Source organism: Tupaia chinensis, unplaced genomic scaffold (assembly GCF_000334495.1).
Source record: "Tupaia chinensis unplaced genomic scaffold, TupChi_1.0 Scaffold000354_1, whole genome shotgun sequence".
NCBI lineage: Eukaryota > Metazoa > Chordata > Mammalia > Scandentia > Tupaiidae > Tupaia > Tupaia belangeri.
In genome coordinates this window covers 8,544,920-8,559,349 of record NW_006159849.1, presented here as the reverse complement: position 1 = coordinate 8,559,349, position 14,430 = coordinate 8,544,920, and the positions used below count along the sequence as shown (strand labels likewise).

The 14,430-nt window shown below is 43.7% G+C and overlaps 1 protein-coding gene across 1 annotated transcript in view; it reads left to right on the top strand.

Annotated features, from left to right (window-relative positions):
- KLF9 (KLF transcription factor 9) overlaps positions 1 to 13,938 on the top strand; it is a gene marked incomplete at its 5' end in the record, with an annotated part of 26,852 nt that extends 12,914 nt beyond the window's left edge. The window contains 1 exon segment of the mRNA XM_006152478.3: positions 13,487 to 13,938. Coding sequence (XP_006152540.2) covers positions 13,487 to 13,716 — 230 coding nt within the window.
- Between the last annotated feature and the right edge of the window lie 492 nt (positions 13,939 to 14,430).

Sequence of the window (14,430 nt, the reverse complement as noted above, 5' to 3'; positions counted from 1 at the left end):
GAAAGAGTTGTGAACTATCTCTAGATTCAACCTAAAAGATAGTCCATAAGTGCTTATATGGACAGGTCTTTGCAGAAAATAGATCATTCAGCATGCATTACGTGAGCTTATGCTTATACCCACAGCCCCCCACCCACCTCTGAGTGGAGGTGGAGCAAGTATAACAACAGTGGCCTTCAGAGCCATTCACTCGGTCTTAATTCCAGTCTGTTCATTTTAACGCCCAGAGAAATGAATTGTGTTTACATGAGCATTTATTACCGTATGTGCTAATATAAAGCGTGGTCTAGGTAAAGATGAGCTGTTTGCATAGCAGTTCCTATTGAGATTCAGAGGTCTATTCGGTGTGCATGATGTCCAAAATCAGCATAATAAATCATAAGAGACAAAAAGCAGAGCTTAAAAGTATTTAATAATGGGACCAGCAGATGACGCAATGGTTACATTGCTGGCCTACGGTTCAAGTCTGAGACCTAGCGGCTTAAACCTCACACTGGGCACGTGTGTGTGCCCCAAACCCTGAGAGAATGGAGGAGAAGGGATTGCAGTGTGGCCATCTGCCCTGAGGGGTGATTTCTAACTTTTTGTCTTACCATCTCTCTCTGTCTCTCCGGTGAGCGCACGTGACCTATAGCAAAAATCTCTCTTAAAAAAAAAATTAATAACTTAAAAAATTTGAACCAGCTCTGTGGCACAATAATGCACAGCTCTAGGGAAGTTGGATCCTACATTTGCAATTGCAGTTTGAATCCCCAGACTGGTCAGCTGAAATATACCCGGCACATATACCATGCTCAGGGTCCATAGGCTGGAGGACTGGAAAAAGAAGATCAGACGCTACAGAGGGTGTTCATTTCTCTGTGTGTGTGTCTCTCTCTCTTCCTGCCACACACACATGCATACACCTTATCCAATAAATAAAGAAACAAAATTTTAGAAAAATGTATAAAAACCAGAAAAAGTGACTAACATCCTGGAGCTACCATAATGTTACAGTCATTTTCTACAATTACCATTGTAATGAAAATAAGTGAAATAACAACCAAACAGCCGCCTTTCTTTTGTGTTTCTAACCATACACGTGGCCAGCCACAAAACACCCATCGGGTGAGCCTTTTCCTACTGAGGCAGGGGTTCACCACGTAAAAGTACATGCAGTTTTCCCTAACCTGAGGTATTTATTCTCAACATCCTACTTGCTCTGAATGTTGAAATACTTCCCAGGAATGCTTGCATTCCTTCCTCCTCTGAGATCTGGGGGAGCCTAGGGGGGGCCTGTTTTGTGACGGCTGTACAGCTTGGACGGGCAGTTCTTGGCACTTGATGAAGCCCACTGTCACAGGAGAGTTGGTGGCTCTCTCCATCTCAGGAGAAGAGGAGCTGAAACTTGAAAAACTAGTTGATGGTGGCCCATGTAGGTGTGCGGATGAATGGCTATCACGTTTCAACCCTGTGGAGAGGTCAAGCCGGAGGGAAGACACTAGAAATACTTGCTGGGGTAGCAGCTCCAGTCATGACCAGTCCTTACCGCAGCCTAGCTGACAGGTTGATAGGCATGTACTCATCAGACTTCAGTCTCTGGCCTTTCTGCTGCCAGAGAAAACTTTATCTTGGCAATTCAGGGTCTAGGTCACTTCTGTATTAAATTCTGTTCTCTTGGGTAAACGTTTGCAAAATCAAGGTTGTCTTTCTGCTTTGAGGCACTTTACCTTTCTTTCTCCTGAGGGTGATGTATTATTTAGCGCGCTGGGCGTTCGCCTGGGTGGGGCGGGGGCCCTGCCTGTGTCGCCTGCCCCCCTCTGACTGTGGTGGTCCCTGCTGGGGTGTTATGTACCTGCTCATGACCTCATCCTCACACACTGACGTCCTCTGGTAAAGAGGCCTGAGCAGTGGCCCAGGTGTGAGCTCCCTGCACTATCTCCATCCCCCAGTGGCATTCTCCAAGCATGGTTTGAGGCCAGGCACACACAGTCCGTTCCTCACCCTACCTTTGGAAGGGTAGAGATCTTTGAGGTATGCATCACACCCAGCCACAGCTCCCCAACTCCTCAGTGCCATGGCGTGTGTGGGGACCTCCCTAGAGAGGGTTTATACAAGCCAAGCAACAGTGTGTCTCAAAGGAGAGTAAACATTGCCAGAGAGACAGAGACTATGAGAGGGAAAGTGAGAAATCACCCTCCGGGGCATGGCCCTACTGCAATCCCCTCTCCTCCACTCTCCTCTTGGGATTTTGGACACGTAGGCACACATGCCTGATATGTTTCAAACCACCAGCTCCAAAACCAGTGGGAATCCGGCACCTTAACCACCACACCACCTGCTGGCCCTTGGGTCTTCACACTTCATGATCATGGTCTGTCCTCCCTTCCCAGCACGGACACTCCTGTGTTGAGCAGCCCGCCAAACTGTTGTGTAATACCACCTCTGAAGGAAGATTCTTTTATTGGTTCTTTTAAGAGCCATTTCCCTTTCACATATGGAAAAAGTAAGATAGGAGGAAGTAGAGGAGGAGTGAGAAAACAGACTTAGTATGCTCAGAAAGTTTTCTACTTTCTAACATTTTAATGAGTTAAAAACAGAATGACTCTTCTCCTTTCCTTCATCTTGAACACCTGGAATGTCCCCATAATCTCTTGATAGAAAGTAAATCACACACACACACACCCGCCCACATGGAATATATTCTTGATCAACCCTTTTGTGGAACATTTAAAGTCAGATGCATCATTGTTTTCAGAAACCTTTTTTTTTAAAATATAAAAATAACTTTTTCATTTTCTCATTATAAATGAAATTTATACTCACTACTTAAAAAATATCAGAAAATATAGGGGTAAAGAACAGAAAGAAGTTGAAGTTAGTCTTTATTCCATCACCGTTCATGTTTTATATATATTCCTCCAGGAATTTTTCTTTCCATATGTATTCACATACATGGAAAATCATGAGCTGCTCCTTTTTTTTTTTTTTTGAGAGAGATTTTTGCTATAGGGCACATGTGCTCAACAGAGAGATGGAGAGAGAGAAAGCAAGAAATCACCCCCTGGGGAGATGGCCGTGCTGCAGTCTCTTTTCCTCTTGGGATTTTGGGCATGCACACACATGCAACCAGTATGAATTTCAAGCTTCCAAGTCTGGGACTTGAACCACGGTCTACTATGTGGGAGTCCAGTGCCTTAACCACTACGCCACCTTCTGGCCCCATGAGATGCTCTTCTTCTTTTTTTTTTTTTTTTAGAGAGAGAGATTTTTGCTATAGGGTGTGTGTACTCACCAGAGACAGAGATAAAGAGATAGAAAGCAAGAAAGTAACCCCCAGGGTGGATGGCCATGCTGCAGTCTCTTCCATTCTTCTCTCAGGATTTTGTGCACTCACATACATGTACCCAGTGTGAATTAAGCTGCTGGGACTCAAACTGCCATTGACTATGTTGGAGTCCAGCGATGTAACCATTACACCATCTGCTGACCCCAGGCTTTTTTCACTTGGAGCATTATTCCATTTCATTATAGAAGAAACTAGTGCCTTTTTAACAGGTGCATACTCTTCTATCATATGGATACATTGTATTCAATCAACTCTTTATTGTTGGACATTTAAATTGTAACCAACTTTTAGCTCTTATAAGCAATGCTGGTATCTTTGTATATTTTCATGTTCTGATCTAATTACCAAAAATAATTTCTAGACAAATACATTGCCAGATGACCCTGAATCAATTATGAGTTGTAGGAGTGTGGTAGAAGACCAGTTTCCTCCTGCCTCCACCAATCATAGGTGTGAACAGACTTTTCAACATTTTCACCAGCCTTATATTTTCCTAATGTCTTAATTGGCATGTTTTGATTATTTGTGAAACTAGATATATTTTCGTGCATTTATTTCTTGGTCATTATATTAGTATTTCTTGTTTAATAAATTACTTATTTGCATCCTTGCCCAACTTTATTAAATTGGACTATCCCTTTTGATTTGCAAGTACTCTTTTTGTATTACAGGTCCTATAACCTTTTGTCATATGCTGCACTTTATTTTATTAGTTCATTATTTTGTGGTTATTTTTTTTAATATACATGTATATTTCCCATGCAGAAATTTAACATTTTTATGTATTCAAAACTATCCTTCAAATAGATCTTTGCTTCAGGTTTCATGTTTAAAATGTCTCTATTTTAGGATTCTAAAAATATTCATATATTTTATTTTGCCTTTATGGTTTTATCTTTTACATTTGTATTTATAGTCCATCTGGATGTCATTTAAATGAAAAGTATAAGGTAGGGATCCAGATTTATTTTTTCTTTTTTACCTATTTTTTACGCTATTTATTATTATTTTTTTAATGCCAGGGGGTGTGCATGCTCACCAAGAGAGAAAGCATCCCCCAATGGGCATGGTTACACTGCAGTCCTATTTTCTTCTATTCCTCCTTTGCCTTAGGGCTTTGGGCGTGCACACATACAGGCCTGTCTTGCTTTTCAAGTTGCTGAGGCTGGAAGTTAAACTCTGATCAGCCATGTGGGATCCAGCTCCCTGTGCATTTCGCTTAACTGCATATGCTACTTATTGAATTAAACATTTTTTGCTTCACTGATTTGAAATACCCCATTTACCATATACGAAATCCCCATAGATTCTTAGGTTTATTTTCAGACTCTCCTCTGTTCCACTGATTAGTCTTTTCCTGGGCTGCTATCTCACCATCTTAATTATTACTGCTTTAATAATACATTTTAATAACTGGTATTGCAAAGGCTCACTTATTATTTGTTCTTTTGCAAACTTTTCTTGGCAAGTTGGGCATGTTTATTCTTCCAAGTGAACTTCAGAAATAATTTTGTCAAGTTCAAAAAAGAATTCTTACAGTGTGTGTTAATTTCATAGATGAATTTGTTCAGGGTCGCCATATTCACACCATTGAATCTTACCATCCAAAAGCTCAGAAAATGTTGCATTTATTCATTTGATTTTACATCAAGGTTTTATGGTTTTCTTCATACGGGTCCTGAACTTTTGTGACTAGGCTTATATCGACTGGTCATGGTTAGCATAAAAGAAAACTAGTGTTCTTTTTTATATTTACACCTATGAGTGCATTTTTAAATTTTTTTCAGTTATGTATCTTGAATTTTCTAAATAGAAAATTGCATCAATTGCAAATTATTCTTATTTCATAAATCTTCCCTTCCCCACCATTTATTTTTTTAAATCTAATTAATTAATGCCTGGACAATAACGGGTGAGCATCCACTCTTGCTTGGGGCTTGACTGTAGTAGCAATACTACCTTTATTTTACTCCTGACCTTGTTGAGTTAAAGTTTTAGGTCTCTCTCTCTCTCTCTCTCTCTCTCTATATATATATATATATAATCCTGTTAAGGAATTATCCTTCCACTTTCCTAGAAGCTTTTATTGGCAATGGATATTGAATTTTATCAAATATCATTTTGCATCCATCAAAGCAAATATGTGATTGTGTGTGTGTGTGTTAGCCTGTTATAATGAAGAGTAACATCAATGGTTTTTTAATACCAAATTATCCTTTTATCTATGGAATTCTTGTTGCTTTGTGTGTGTGTGCAGTAAAGAAACACTATTTTTCCTCAAGAAGAACCCTTGATTTTGTACATCTGCAAGAAGCTACAATTCTTAATTGGCATGTTTAGAATTCTGAAAAGGAGGTCTAATTCTCTTTAGATTTTTTTTTTAACCAAATTGGTTTAGTTTTGCTAGAAGCAACGGTAACTTTTGATTTTGTAGTTTTAACCTTCCTAGCTGTATTGAGGTCAGATTTTTTTGGCCCGTCCCTGGACTTGGGGAAGAAAAGGCAAAAAGAACCAAGTAGGAAGGAGGTGATACCGAGTGCCTAGACCAGGACGTCAGTGGCCACCTGCTTGAACTCGGGAGCTGGCAAGGTTTTCTCTATCTGGGGAGCGAGTTACCCTTGCCAGGCACCCTGCCCTCTTGCTCCTGTGTGGAGAACTCACTTCCATTCATTTGGGACTGTCTCAAGAAGAAAAGGCTTCACTCGACATCATTAACTCATGACAGGTAGAGACGAGACTCCTCTCAAATGCAGTGTCTCTCTGTGCTAAGTCCGTGGGCACAGGGCCAGCAGGCCCCTCTCTGCAGTGTTGTACCCACCAGAGGCCCAGGAGAATTTTGGAGACCGGCTTGTCTCTGCAAAGAAAGTCTTTTACACATTTGGTGCAGTATTCCATAGATTTTTTTGATCAAGTCTATTTTATACTCTGAACTCAGTCTGTCAGCAAGAGGTGCTTAGCTTGGTGCCGAAAAGGGCGGGGAGTGGCATATAAATAATGAGAACTCAGAAACTTGTGCTGTTAACAGCTCTGCTCCAATAAAGCAGAGTTCATTGTGTCACTGCCTCAGGGTGTATTTTCCTGGGAAGGCCAGAAATAAAACACTGGTACAAGTCTGTTCTTTTACTTTCCCCCTAGGAGGATGGTAACTCTCATTAATTCTGAAAACAGGTTGAAAGATTTTCTAATTGATAGTTGCTTTGCTGTATGATTTGTCCTGTATGAAGAATGTTGACGATGCTTTTTTGGACCTTAGCACCAAGTTGAAGGACAGTCGTGGCCAGGTCAACTGGATCCATGTGGGAAAGATCCTGGGTTCACATCCTGGAACTTCTCTGAGCGTGCTGGGAGCACAGTGCACACACCCATGATCTGGGCTGGCTGCGACTGTGGGTGGATTGTGGGAGACTGGTGGGGTCCCTCACTTTCTGTCTCTAATGGAAGAAATTACCGAACTTCAAAAAAGAAAGAGAGCTTTACGTGGTTTCCCCCTGGCTGCGAAACAAAGTCTTTAGGCCTCTTATTTCTTCTTCAGATCATCTTTAGTCTCATTCAGACGTAAAAGGCTGTTCCTCTCTACGTATAATTTCCGCATTCCATACTTGGGTGTAAAACAGGTAGCATTTCTAGAGGATACCTTGTTATATGTCTGTCATTCACTAACATGCTGGAAGTAGGCTGTCTGCAGACTTTCCACTGGGCTGAAGAGATGGAGGTTTTTTCAAAGGGCTGCAAATTGTAGATCCCTAAGCAGGATCCAGCCTGCGCACCCACTGCCTGGCTGGCACCGTGCTTTATGAGGTGTCCAGTTTGGATTAAGTGGGGAAAGCACTTTCCTGTTTACCATGGATCCTGTCAGCCCGTGATCTAATGCACTTGGCATTTTACTCATGTTTTTCATTCATGATAGCATTTTTCCCCCATTCATGTATGTGTGCATGAGAGAGAAAGAGAGACCCTCCATAGAGCTCAGTCACGCCGCGAACCCTTCCTCTGATCCTCTAGTCTGCCTGGAGCTCAGGCAGCACACACATACCCAGCGTGCTCTCAGGCTGACCTGGCCAGGGTCTCACACCATGGTCAGCGTGTGGCTTCCAGCTCCACTGTCCCGTATGCTACAGACTGTGCCACAGAGGCCAGACTGTTCTTACTTATTATTTTCCTACTTACCTGCTTCCTGAATACATTTGAATTTACAAACACTGGTGTAATACCAGGAAGAAGTTCAAATCTGACTGAAATCGGGGACCAGCAGTGTAATGGCTATGTTGCTGGACTCCCACATAGTCAACTGCAGTTCGCGTCCTGGACCCGGTGGCTTAAAACTCACGCCGGGCGCGTGTGCGTGCGTGCCCAAGATCCTGAGAGGAGAATGGAGGAGAAGGGATTGCGGCGTGGCCATCCCCCCTGGGGGGTGATTTCTCGCTTTCTGTCTCTCTGTCTCTCTCTGTCGTGTCTGGCGAGCACACGCGCCCTATAGCAAAAACCTCTCAGAAAAAAAAAAAAGGAAAGAAGAAAGAAAAAAGAAAAAGAAAGAAAAATCTGACTGAAATCAAGGGTCAGCCAACTTTCTATAAAGGGCCAGATGACATACACTTCAGCTTTGCAGGTCTTACAGTTTCTGTCACAGCTGCTCAACCCTGTTACTGGGAGAAAAAGCAGTCAGAGGATATGTAAGCCGATGAACATGGAGGTTTCCAGTAGAACTGTATGTGTGGATGTGAACATTTTGATTTCATATAACTTTCCCCTAATGAAATACTCTTCTTGTGCCTTTTCTCCACCATTTGGCAGAAACCAAATATAAAAAGAGCATACCCATTCTTAGCTTGCGACAGGCTATCTTTAGCCAGTGTGATGTAGTCCTCTCACCTTCGATTTACACTGGTGACCAAAAACCCCTCAAGTTTCTACATAAGATTCTGGAAGAATCAAAATGGTACTGGAACTTTACATTAGCAACTCACTTCCAAGCAGGTAGTTTTTAGATACTTAGAAATTGTAAGCCACTGTTGGGTCTTGATTTTCTCTGGGCTCTCTGGTGTCCCTCTTTGTGTGACACGCTTCAAGGATAAGGATACTAGGTCACTGATGGCGTCTGGATTAGAAGCAGTGAGAACCAGCATAAAACGACAACTATGAGAGCAGTCCAAAGAGGGTAGTCATGGGCCAGGAGGTGATGTGAAGGTTAGGGTGCTGGACCCCACCCACATGGCCGACTGCACTGTTCACGTCCCGGACCCGGCAGCTTAAAATTAAGCACACTGGGTGTATATGCGTGTGTGCCCAAAATCTTGAGAGGAGGTGGAGGAAAAGGAATCGCAATGTGGCCATTCCCTGGGGGTGATTTTTCTCACTTTCCTTCCCTCTCTGTCTCTCTCCAGTGAGCTCATACTCCTCATAGCACAACTTAAAAAAATAAAAAAGAGGGTAGCTATAAGCTAGATTGAAAGTGCATTCACTGGAAATAGGCGCCGACTACACTTGAAATATACCTAAGTCGTAACCGTAAAAACTCAGCATTACAGTTTTTATACCTATGTCTGACTCAGGCTTCACAATCATTCTCCACTGACTGTCACGTCAATAAAGCCATCTTCCTAACACAGAGGAGTGCCCTCCTTCTTTACCAATCCAGTCCTTTCTTCTTTCCCAGTTCTAGTCTGCAGTAGACACAGATCTCAAACTTGGGAGAAGCGAGTGCGTGCCCCAGTGGCAAGCCAGATCACATTACCACCCCACCAAGAAAACCACTCCTGGTGAGGTTCTGAGCTAACAAGTATCTAGCAAACACTGAGCTTTTCTTTTCATCATTTCTCACCGCCATATTATTAGCAGTGGAGAAAGGGCTCCAAAAAGTAGAGAGCTGGGAGGGTTTTTTTTTTTTTTGTAAGCTACCACCCTGTGAATTCCAATCCCTCATTATATTTTTAATATAACATGTTTAGAAGACCATTTCTGCCATAGATGCTTCACTGGGGTTAAAGAAGACTCTTCTGCAATCGAATTCTGGGATAGCCCAGGTGTCTTCTGCAGTAATTCCGTAATTTCTGAGCATCTTTTGGTCAATATGAGACCTAGAGGATAAACAGACCCAGCATACGCGAGCGCGCATGTGTGTGTGTGGCTCATGGAAAATGCATATTATAAAAAACTATACATAGAGGCCAGCAAGTGGCATGGTGGTTAAGACACTTGACTCCCACATGTCTGGCTGTGTTTTGAGTCCTGAACCTGGCAGCTCACTTTCTCAATTTCTCTTTCTCTTTGGTGAGTGTGCATGACCTATAGCAAATTAAATAGTAGTAATAATAATAATAAATAAATAAAAATTAAATCTAAAAAAACCCTGTAGATTAAAAACATTTTTGCACCAAAATAAACTTAATTCCATTTTTCTTTCTTTTTTCTTAATTACCAGAGGGCATGTGCACTCTCCAGAGAGACAGAGAGAAGGAAAAAGCACCCCCCAATAGGGCATGGCCACATTGCAATCTCTTCTCCATTTCTCCATCCCGTCAGGATTTTTGGCATACACACATATGCAGCTGGTATGTTTATCAAGCCACGGGGGCTAAGATTCAAACCATGGGACCACGTGGGGTTAAGATCCTTTAATAGCTGGCTCTTTCAGTTTCATTTTTCTAGGAACTTTTTGAACTACCCTCATATATAAAAATGTGTGGCCATTTACCTAATGTTCGGCAGCATGAATAGGATAAAAGTCATATATGCCATTGTCCTTGCCTCAAGATCGACCTTGTGGGATTGTGACAATCTGCATTGCACTTTTTGCTCAAAGGTCTGCTGAAGTGAGTAGAAATACGTTCATCCAACAGAAGTCGCAGAAGTGCAGTTTTCAATGCCAAGTCTTTGTTGAGTTTTTCGGGGGAAGCACTTTTTGTTTTTTCTTCGGGGGCTCCTGTAGGAGTATTCTTGTGCATCATTGGCCCTCACTCATCCACCTAGGGCAGGGTCCTGCATGCATGGGTTCGCTATTGCCTTTTTTCTTTTCTTTTCTTATCTCTTTTTTTTTTTTTTTTGAGAGGTTTTCACTATAGGGTGCGTGCGCTTGCCAGACAGAGAGAGAGAGACATAGAGACAGAAAGCGAGAAATCACCCCCCAGGGGAGATGGTCACGCCGCAGTCCCTTCTCCTCCATTCTCCTCTTGGGATCTTGGGCACGCCCGCACACGCGCCCGGCGTGAGTTTTAAGCCACCGCGTCCGGGTCGCGAACCGTGGTCGTCTACATGGGAGTCCAGCGACATAGCCATTACGCTAACTGCTGGTTCCCCCGCTATTGCCTTTTGCTGCTGTAGTTTTTCAGCCCAGGGCTCAGTGAGGAGTCACATGTAGACCTGCCTGTAGAGATCAGCTCCTATAGATTCGTTAAGAACAAGTGGGTTGGACAGGGTTGATCACAGCGTTGTGATCATCACTCCACTAATAAAATCTCAGTACAGATTATCATGAAGCTGAGAGAGTTGGTTGGTTTTGTTTTGTTTTATCATGGTTTCTACGTTTTTTCAGCATAGATTCAGAGAAGCTGAGGGAAAAAGAATCAATCATTTTTGGATGATTCAGATGCACCATGCTGGACAGCTCCCAGCCTCTGTAATTTCAGTCTGGGTTCCAGAAAGGCCTGAACAGGAGTGATAAAATATTCGCTTCTCATTCCCACCAAGTGAGTGTCTGGAGAGTTCGTGGAATCTGGGAGCTTGTGTGTCCTGTGTCTGGGAAGCAGCTGCTTTTGGCTGTGCTAGGAAAGGTGTGAAGAGTGGGCAGACAGGCTCCGGTGCAAGACAGTGGCCGTCACTCACAAGAGGAGCGGGGAAGCCTCTCATCTTTTTTCTTTTTTTAAAGCTTTTGCTGTAGGGCATATGTGCTCACCAGAGAGAGACAGAGAAAGAGGGGAAGTGAGAAAGTACTCCCCGGAGAGGATGGACTCATTGCAATCCCTTCTTCTCCACTCTCATCTCAGGATCTTGGCCACACACACATGCACCCAACATGACTTAGACACTGCTGGGTCCAGGACTGGCACCTTGGAGTTGTACCTGTGGGACCCAGCACCTTAACCTCTGTGCCTCCTACTGGCCCAAAAGTGTCTCTCTCTCTCTCTCTTTTTGCCATAGGGGTGCATGTACTCACTGGAGAGAGAGAGACAGAGAGAGAGAAACAGAAACCGGGAAGTCACTCCCTGGGGGGATGGCTATGCTGTAATCCATTCTCCTTCATTCTCCTCTTGGGATTTTGGGCATGTGTGCACATGCACCTGGCGTGATTTTCAAGCCACCGGGTCCAGGACTCAAACTGCAGTCAGCCTTGTGGGAGTCCAAAGACATAACCACTATGCCATCTTCTGGCCCCATGTGTCTCATTTTAAAAAGACTAGTCTGGGGGCTGACAGGTGGCATGGTGGTTAGGGGCACTGAACTCCCATATGACCAGTTCCGATTCAAGTCCTGGACTTGGCAGCTTGCTTTCTTGCTCTCTCTCTCTCTCTGTCCTTCTTTGGTAAAATTAATGAAAAATAAATGAAGTTAAATAAAATAAAAGTCCGCTTTTCTGCTTGTGTGCCTTTCCCAAATGCGGACATGGTGCCTGCTTGCTGCCGTCACCTTGCTGGGAGAATAGAGGAGGATCTCCATGCTGTAGGATCACATGTGGCAAGCAGGTCTTAGCTGCATTTTAAGTGGGACATGGCGACCATATTGTGACTCTGAAGATGGCAATTAGAATGGGGACGGAGGAAGAAACAGTGTCAAGTCCTCATGACCCACGGGCAGGATGGCTTGAGTGGCCAAGAGCATGGGCCTTAGAGTTGGATGGATGGAGCTAGTCATGGCTCTGCTTTCTAATTGTGTGGACCCAACTGAGTCATCTAACTGTTTTCTCATCTGTAAAATGGGACTACCTCGTGAGGTATCCTGCAATTCTGTAAGTTAGTGCATGGACGCCCTTAGCTCTATGCCTGCGCTCATGTCCCTATGTTATAATAATGCTAGTTCTTCTATGAGGAATATAGAAGGCACTGAGGTTGTCTAGTCTAAAGACACTAGAGAAAGACCTGCCCGGTGGTTTCATGTATTTAAAGGATTGCTGTATGGCAGAGGGAAGAAACTTATTTTTAGTGCTAAGACAATGTGGCTTCAAACATGGCCTTTGCAGGAGGGCAGATTTCAGATTAGTGAGAGTGTTTGTGACAGAGATGCTCAAGAGCATCCAGACTCGTCAGAGATGGGACTCCCTGTCATTAGACTCCACCAATAGAGGCTGGGTGGCCTCAGCACTCAGGACCGTGAGAGGGTAACACCTGCTCTCCTCAGAACAGGTGAGAGGCTGCTTGGACCAGATGCCTCACTTCTCTCCCATCTCTGTGATGTCAGGGAATTTATCAGTGGGCTCAGCCTTTTGTCTCCTGAGAGAGACTCATGAAACCAGCAACTGCCTGGAATGAAACAAGAAGAAAATTCCAAGGACTTCTTTGGGTACAAAATAACAAGATCATTTGCTGGAGATGATGATTCTCAGTTTTTTTCATTGTACAAGGGGTCTTCAAAAAGTTCAAAAAGTTCATGGGGAAATATGAATTATGATAAAACTGCATGGATTTCCAAGTGGTTTTGCACCGAAATGGCTTATTTTGATATTTCATTTCTATTTTTTTCTTGAATTTTTTGAAGTTCCTTGATACTAGTTTGCTAGGCTTGCCACAACAAAGAGCCACAGACTGGGTGGCTTAAATAACAGGAACTTATTTTCTCATCGTTCTGGAGGGTGGAAGTCCGAGATGAAGGTGTTGGCAGAATTGGTGTCATTCCAAACTCCTGTGGCTTGTAGATGGCTGTCGTCTCACTGTGACCTCACGTGGTCTTTGCTGACGTTCTCATGTCTGTGTCCTACCTTTTCATTGCATTCAGGCCCACTCCCATGACCTCATTTTAACCTTCATTACCTCTTTAAAGACTGTCTCTTGAGGTGCTTGGGGTTAGGACCTTAACGGGTGGATTTTGGAGAGGGGGAGCAGAATTCACCCATAACTCTCCTATACAAGGGGTTTATTCTTTGAGTCGTTGGGATTGTTGACCATGACAAGCCTCTGGGGTTTTGCCGATGTGTTGTTTTAACTGTGTTCTGTCTCAATTCCCTTCTCTTAGGTGAACGGCCCTTCCCCTGCACATGGCCAGACTGCCTTAAAAAGTTCTCCCGCTCAGATGAGCTGACCCGCCACTACCGGACCCACACAGGGGAGAAGCAGTTCCGCTGCCCGCTCTGTGAGAAGCGCTTCATGAGGAGCGACCACCTCACAAAGCACGCCCGGCGGCACACCGAGTTCCACCCCAGTATGATCAAGCGATCGAAAAAGGCGCTGGCCAACCCTTTGTGAGGTGCTACCCACGGAAGCCAGGGAGCGATGGACCCCGAAAGGACAAAACTACTCCCAGGAAACAGACAGACACACATGGAAACAAGCCCCAGAAGAGGCACCCTGACAGCACAGGAAGTCACTGCTCTTTGGTCAATATTCTGATTTTCCTTTCCCTGCATTGTTTTTTAAAAAAGCACATTGTAGCCTAAGATCAAAGTCCACTCTTGGTCCCCTTGCAGAGGCAACTCTCTGAATCCCGTCTCTGACTGTTGGAGGGAAGGCAAATGCTTTTGGGTTTTTTGTTTTATTGTTTTTATTTTTTTCCCCCCTCTCCTTTATTTTTTGTGGGGGTGGGGGGTGGGAGGTGGGGGCAAAGACCAAGACTGGGGTAGAATTTTAAAGATTCAACACTGGTGTACATACGTCTGACTGGGTGAGTTGACCTGTGGTATCACACAGTGACTCTGGGCCCTTTATGCTTGCTGTCTCTCAGAATTGTTTTCTTACCTTTTAATGTAATGACGAGTGTGCTTCAGTTTGTTTAGCAAAACCACTCTCTTGAATCACGTTAACTTTTGAGATTTAAAAAAAAAAAAAAAAAAACCCCCCCAAAAACCCCCCAAAAAAAAAAAAAAAAAGAAGTGCAGACAAAAGCTTTCTAGTCTCAGAGGAACACGTGCCAGGCAGAAAACAGCAGATCAGAAAGACACCCCTCCTGGCTGCTTCAGAGCG